At 45.7% G+C, this 7,492-nt stretch overlaps 1 protein-coding gene across 1 annotated transcript; it reads left to right on the top strand.

Moving 5' to 3' along the window:
* Positions 1 to 4,119: 4,119 nt before the first annotated feature.
* On the top strand, positions 4,120 to 7,095 carry LOC149355658 (uncharacterized). The gene is made up of 2 exons (XM_089576154.1): positions 4,120 to 4,172; positions 5,114 to 7,095. Exons 1-2 carry the CDS (start codon positions 4,120 to 4,122, stop codon positions 6,387 to 6,389), a joined length of 1,329 nt encoding a protein of 442 aa, XP_089432280.1. The 3' UTR covers positions 6,390 to 7,095.
* Positions 7,096 to 7,492: the final 397 nt, after the last annotated feature.

Genomic DNA, 7,492 nt, shown 5'->3' with positions numbered 1-7,492 from the left:
ACGCATCTCGAAATAGGGGTGAAGAGGTATTCTTTCTACCACAATGCTGGGCTTGTCTCCTCGTTCCTTCTGTCACAGGGGGCGCAGAAGGGAAATGTATGCATCGTCTATCTACCAGAACACGAACGCAGGGAGACAGCCTTCGCATCGTGTCTTCATAGATGTACTCCATAGCTTTTTTTTAGTGTGCTACCTCTTTTACGAGCGATGCCGGCCAGAAATCTGGCTTACAGCCACCTCGAAATGTGCGACGCAGTTTGCTCTGAGGATCCGTCATCATTAAAATATAGGATACACTCAAAATGTATTTTGTAAACCAATAGTCCAAGCTTCCATTTTTGGCAAGCGATAGGTAATACAGATGAAAAAAATTAGCAAAACGATAGTATTGAAGCTACATGCGTCTTGGACACTGCCTATGACTGCGTGTGCGTCATTTCCTCTGGGTACACAATATACTAGCGCCGTTTGTTATGCGCGGCCTTCTCTCGCCGCTGTCTGTTTCCCGCAGCAACTTGGCAATGTTGCTGTCCCGCGTAAAAATGTTCCCAGTTATCGCCGGATGCGTTTAACTTTTACGAATGGTGTCAGAAAGGCCCTGTCAATAGGCTTTTGCTGGAAAGGGCGGTTCGACATGCACTCTGAATTGCTTGTTGGTGTAGCTTTAGTAGCTGTCATTTCAGAATTCCTGTACCTCTTAGTAAAGATAGGCCAAATGTGTGAACGCTAGCGTCTGGATTGCCGTCCAGTCTTTGCGTGTATTGGTGATTCTAAAAATGCTCCCATCTAAATGGAAGCGCATTGAAAATTCTTGTATTCTGATAGCCCATGCGTTGCACATAACGTGCGACGCATAACCACTCCTTCCTTGCCCTGTAATCAGTCTGGCCTTAAAGCGGTTTGCTATACTGCGCGAGAACCAGCAAAGTGCTGTGCTTGATTTCTCCGCAAGCCTATAGCGGCGAAACTGCGATATCTCCTAACCATAAACTTACCAACGAGTGCCTAAGCATGAATGATTCGTCGCATCGCCGACCATCGTCTCTCAGCCGGAGTGGTGCAGAATCCTTTGATAAAAGCTATTATCTCATTATCAGGAAGTAAGGAACATGATGTGATGGGTGAAGGAACCCGTAGTATTCCCTTTTTTCCTCCGAACGCCATGTAGAACTCACACACCCGGGCTTTTCCGTAAAGATGGGGCTGAGATACTCAGCAAAACCTGAAAATACCACGGGTCAAGTGGAAGATGTAAAAATACCCGGAAAGCTTTGAATGACCGCAAAGTCCAGGGTTTGATTGATTTATTTTCATTTCAAACAATCGTTACAGAGGAATGACTGCTCTAATATCTGAATCCCAAACAAAAGGTAGTTGAGATCCATGCAATTAAGTTCTTGCAATACTGAATCGCAGCTATAACAAATATCATTTATAAACATATCGATGAATAAGGCTTACGCATTACAACAGTAGTAGTTGTAAGTGGTTTTGTTAAACATGGTAAATGGCAGGTAAAAGATTGTTGCACGCCTCGGCATCTGCCATCGCTGCTGGAAGCACCTGAGCTGGAACAGCGGAAATAAAGGATAGGAGGCAGTGTGTAGAAGTGAAATGAAAGAGTTGAGGGGATAGTAGAAAGGGCAAGGGGAGAGGTACACTGGCAATAAATCTATTTACATATAACACGCGCACGACACAAAGCAAAAAACCACTGGAGTGGGGGCGTCCAGCTGTTCATCGCCCAAGGTAGCACAGCGGAGCGTTCGGTCACTGCACGTAGCTACCTGGCGAATAGACAATTGAAATATTGTTTTGCAAGTACACACCTCTGTAGACGGTAAATGTATACACTTAAAAACAACAAACAAGAACAAAATGGCATTCAGAACACAACAGTGTGAACTTAGAGAAAAAAAACACATCTTTTTGGTTTATAATGATGTTGCATTGGTCTCTGAGTAGGAATATGTGGAAAAATACTGGCAGTCCGCGAAAGTAGATTCCTAATACTCCTTTCCATTCAGCTAATTTAGTACGCTCATTTAAATGATGAGGCACGTGACACCCGTCAGTAGCTGCACAGTCAATGCTCGTTTCACGCACCACTGTTGCAACATGGGCTAGTTAAGGCTGCCACTGTTTAAACCACAGAAATAAGCATCTACAGTCTTTGTCAAAAATATACAGCGCAAACGGTTTGATTCCAAGCCGTGTGGCGAGGCTCTTTCGCAATACGGATAGGTCTAAGCTTTATATCGTTGAGGACTTAAATTCCTCCTGCCTTCATGAGATTAGGTTCCCTGAGAATGAAAGAGGAGCCGCGCTGAAGAGCTCAGAAGCAGACCCCTTGGACTATATACCTTTTACACAGACTGTGCATGCTTATTCATGTGCTCCGCAGTCTGTGCACTGCACAGCAGCGTTTCATTTGTTGCTCTTACCAGTCCGCAATTCTTTGTTTTGTTTGTCCAGGTAGCCAGGTGCAAAATGTGTGCAGAAGTTAGGTTCCAAACAAAGGCATTGGCTGCGAGCCCGCGGAATAGACGTGCCATGATTTTGAATGCACAATTTGCGATACCTATATATATCTGCGTTATCTGATTATAAAAAATAGGACATCGGTTGACAATTTTCAGGAATCCGTGTTTGCTTCCCGCGTACTTGTTGAGTATTTTTTTATCTCCCTTCCTTTTCTAGATTAGATTCGCCTCAGCACGCAGTGCACCTGACGCAATCGTGAATGATACGCATTAATGCATGCAGCAGTATGGAAAGAGGTGGCAATACTCAACGATCTTCAAGTTTTCAGCATTCTATAAAGAGTTTTCCATAAATTACGCCGGTCTGGCAAGAAAGATATTTAGCGCTGCGATATAGTTAGCATTTCTTGTTCGTATTAAATAGCTGTCATTTATTCGTCTTATTTGATCGAAAAATCATACCAGGTTCGGCGGCGGCTGAAAGATGCATGTCGACTCCGTAGCGGCTGGCCAAACGTTTTATTCGCCGCCGCGGTGGCTCAGTGGCTATGGTGCTCGGCTGCTGACCCGAAAGACGCGGGTTCGATCCCGGCCGCAGCGGCTGGAATTTCTTTGGAGGAGAAATTCTAGAGGCCCGTGTACTGTGCGATGTCAGTGCACGTTAAAGAACCCCAGGTGGTCGAAATTTCCGGAGCCCTTCACTACGGCGTCTCTCATAGCCTCAGTCGCTTTGGGACGTTAAACCCCATAAACCAACCAACCAACCAAACGTTTTATTCGGTTCAACATGAGGTGTCTGAAATGTTTGTTGATTTGACCTCAAACTTCTTTGGCTTACCGCATGCGCTACCCGATGATATTTATTTATTTATTTATTCAAATACCCTAAGGGCCCACTGGGGGCATTACATAGGGGGGGACAAATCAGAGCACAATTTTCACAGGCAAAAAAGCACACAACGTAAAAACTGTTACAAAAAATGCACAAATAACAAAGAAAGAGAACCTACTAGTTGCAAGTAAGTGATATAAAAGCAGATCTGGTTACTGAACGCGCTGGGATTCCAGATATGTTAGCAATTCCGATTTAAATAATGAAAACTGGGTTATGGTAGCGATACTGGAGGGCAACTCATTCCATTCTTTTATTGACAAGGTTAAAGGCGAATTCTTGTACTTTTCTGTACGAGCGAAGATGGGGTTAACTTTGTAGATATGATCGGTGCGGCGTGAAGTATGAGGTGGCGGTAAGATGTGCGACCGGGCAAATGATGTACTTCTGTGAAAGAGAGTGTGAAAAAAAGATAATCTGGCAAATTTTCCGCGCATTGCGAGGGGCGGCATGGTGAGCTCTTGCTTCAAAGATGAAACGCTCTGAAATCTCGAGTACGATGATAAGATGAATCGCGCGGCTTTATTCTGGACGGCTTCAAGCATATTGGTGAGGGTGGTTTGGTAGGGATGCCAAATGATTGACGCATACTCCAGTGAAGGGCGAACAAAAGAATTGAATGCTTGAAGCTTGGTGTCCCTGTCGGCTAGATATAGGCGCCGCTTCAGAAAGCCAAGTTTTCTTTGTGCTTTAGATGTAATATTTTCGATGTGGTCTGTCCATGTTAAGCTAGAATTTAGCAGAATGCCGAGGTATTTAACCGATGAAGCCGAGTCTACTATGCTGTCATTTATTAGGTAAGTGTTTGGTTGCGATTTTGAAACAGATGTGAATTTCAAATGTTTAGTCTTTTCTCTATTTATTTGCATCTGCCATTTTCCGCACCACTCTGTTAGCTTGTTCAGGTCAGATTGCAAAGCTATGACGTCGTTAGGATTAGATATGTCTCTGTAAATTACACAGTCCTCGGCAAAAAGGCGAACTGTCGAATTGATATTTAGTGCTATATCGTTAATACATATTAAAAATAAAAGCGGTCCTATTACTGAGCCTTGAGGGACGCCAGACTTGACAAGGGTTAGGCTGGAAATATTGTCATTTAATTTAACCGCTTGAGAACGATTTGTTAAAAATTGTTCAAGCCATCGGGTTGTATTGCCGTCGAGTTCGATGCTGCGTATTTTCAGTGTTAGTCGTTTATGAGGTACACTGTCGAAGGCTTTTGAAAAATCAATAAAAATACCATCTATCCCCGCAGGGAGGCGTCTGCAGCATGCAGACGTTGGTGAGTGGCGACACCACGGGGTTAACCCGAGCATCCGCAGGGACATCCCCGCAGGGGGATGATGGTGAAGAATGCGTCACCACGGACCCGAGCTTCCGCGCTTAGCCGTGCGTGGCATCGCCGTGTCCGGGGAAAAGGGGATCCTGGTGGTTGAGCCGATGCCGAGCGTTTGGACCCTTAAGGCCCCTCGGCGGAGGCAACACACCACTTTGGCCCCAGCTTCCTGTAGACGGCACCTCCGGCCTGACCCGACCGGGGGAAATCGGCAGTCGCCTTTTCCTGTCCTCCCCTCTATCTTTCACTTTCCTCTCTCTTTCTTACAACTCTCCTGTCTCCTCCTATTTTCTTTTTTTTTCCTCTTTTTCCTGGCGGCGAGGGTTAACCGTGTGTGACCAACTATCCCGAGTTGAGTCATATTAGGTTATAGTTAAGGTGTACAGCTGGCGTGGGCAGGGCTCGCTTGCGAGTTCCTGTCGCCTCCCCTCGTTGGGCTCCATGGTGGGTGGCTGGCACCATGGCCGAACAACACATATTTTTCATGGCTCCCCCTTTTTCCAAACCAGATCGCCCTCACAAAAGAGGGCGGAACGAAGCAACCGCAGAGTTTTTCCAAAAACCAAAATCATTTCCAAAGTTCCACGTTCTTCATTGTGAAGAAACGGAAAAAACCGCAAGAATGATGTCCCCTTTCTTAGTGTCAAAAAGTCTAACTGATGCCTTGGGTCCCGGGTACAAAGTCTCTAAAATGCCTAGTGGTGACCTGCTCCTTGAACTCAGAGACATTGCCCAATATACAAAACTTTCCAACCTAGTATCCATCGGGGAAATCCCTGTATCAATCACAGCACACCGATCTCTCAACACCGTCCGTGGTGTGATATCTGAATCAGATTTCATTGACTTGACCGAGGAAGAAATGCTTGATGGCCTCAGAGAACAGAATGTTGTAAGTGTATATCGAATCAAAATAAGGAAAGACAACAAAGAGATACCTACAAAGCACTTAGTACTGACTTTCAACTCGAGCACACTCCCAGAATCCATAGAAGCAGGCTACCTCAAAATAAATGTCAAGCATTATATCCCAAATCCACGCCGGTGTTTCAAATGTCAGAGGTACGGTCATGGATCTCAAAGCTGCCGTGGCCGCGAAACTTGCGCTAAATGTGCCTCAAAAGAACACGCTTCCGACAACTGTCAAGGAGCAGCACTTCGCTGCGCAAACTGTGAAGGCGATCATCCCGCCTATTCAAGGTCGTGTCCCTCGTGGAAAAATGAGAAAGAAATCGTTACAATGAAAACCAAACAGAACATCACATTTAAGGAAGCGCGAAGACTCTTTTACGCAAAGAACAGCTTCAACTTTTCCACAAAAACAAACTTTGCTGATGTGGTGCGCAGGGGCGGCACACCACACAGCACTCCGGCATCTGCCCAGGCCACTTCCACCGAGGCTATGGCAGAGCCGTCTGCGCCCCAGGCAGAGACAGCGAATGCTGCTCTGCCATCCCCAAAGCAGGGAGCGCCGGCTCAGGGGTCGGCACCCAGCAGGACTTCCCCCCGTCGGGGGAGGCCTGACACTAACACATCCGCGGCTTCCCCGCGGTCCACCAGCACCTCTAGTGAGGTGATGGAGGTAACTCCCGATCCGCCCGCTTTGCAGCGGCGGAACCGCTCTCTTGAGCGAAGAATAGACAGGACCCCAATAACGGGCCCAGAAAACAAGTAAATCCCTTCAATCCTCACTCAAAAATATAAACATGACTTTCCTACTTCAATGGAACTGTAGAGGATTGCTCAGGAATTACAATGATATCACACATTTTCTTGGCTCAATGTTTCCTGTAGCTTTATGTCTTCAGGAAACCAACCTCGGTCCACAACATACGAATATCCTGAGACATTATCAAACATTCCGACGTGATCGCGAGCATGCTAACAGACTCTCAGGAGGCGTCGCAATCGTCACTCAGAGCGGCGTCCCTGCTAAAAAAATCAATCTTAACACAAAACTGGAAGCGGTTGCGGTTAGCGTCGTGAGCTACAAAACCATAACTATATGTTCTCTATATCTTCCCCCGCACATGACATTAACAATACAAGATTTAGAAGGCTTGATAAATGAACTACCGGAGCCATTCCTGGTAGTTGGCGATTTTAATGCTCACTCACCGTTCTGGGGAAGCGAACGCTGTGACTCGAGGGGCCAAATAATCGAAGATTTTATCCTCTCAAATAATATCTGTCTTTTAAATACGGGAAAAGCCACATATTGCTGTCCAAGCTCAGCAAAAATGAGCTCTCTCGATTTAGCTTTCGCATCACCATTACTTTTTAACGATTTTAAATGGGATGTTTTAAATGACCCCATGGGCAGCGATCACTTACCTACCGTCATCAGGCTCTCATCGTCCACTCCAATCATCCCCACAAGGCCACGGCGCTGGACAATTCAGCTCGCCGACTGGTCACTTTTTACAAAAAGTGCCACTCTGGAAAAGGAATTTTGTGACGACCTTAGCACAGATGAAATTAATGAGAAGTTTACTGAATGCATAATATCGGCCGCAACACTCGCTATACCACAAACAACAGGACTTGCACAAAAGAAACACAAAGTGTGGTGGACAAAAGAATGCACATTAGCAAAAAAACAACAAAACAAATACGTTCCAGCAATACTTTGTTTTGAGCTAGTTGGTTGTAGCATGACATGTTTACGCAAAAGGCGTACTGGCGCTAAAAAACGAAGACAACACACACAACAGGACAGGACTGGCGCCAACTTCCAACTAGTTTATTCACAGAAAAAACCACTTAAGAACCACACTG

The sequence above is a fragment of the Amblyomma mixtum genome, chromosome 3 (genome assembly GCF_055824585.1).
Source record: "Amblyomma mixtum isolate Tamu chromosome 3, ASM5582458v1, whole genome shotgun sequence".
Taxonomy (NCBI): Eukaryota; Metazoa; Arthropoda; class Arachnida; order Ixodida; family Ixodidae; genus Amblyomma; species Amblyomma mixtum.
The sequence above is the reverse complement of the archived record's forward strand: the minus strand, read 5'-3'. Positions and strand labels throughout refer to the sequence as shown.

Excerpts from the sequence above, each read along its gene's own strand:
- LOC149355658 (XM_089576154.1), top strand. The coding sequence starts at position 4,120 with ATGCCGAGGTATTTAACCGATGAAGCCGAGTCTACTATGCTGTCATTT. Across the intron at positions 4,173-5,113 it reads ACTATGCTGTCATTTATTAG|GGCTCGCTTGCGAGTTCCTG; the intron begins GTAAGTGTTTGG and ends TGGCGTGGGCAG.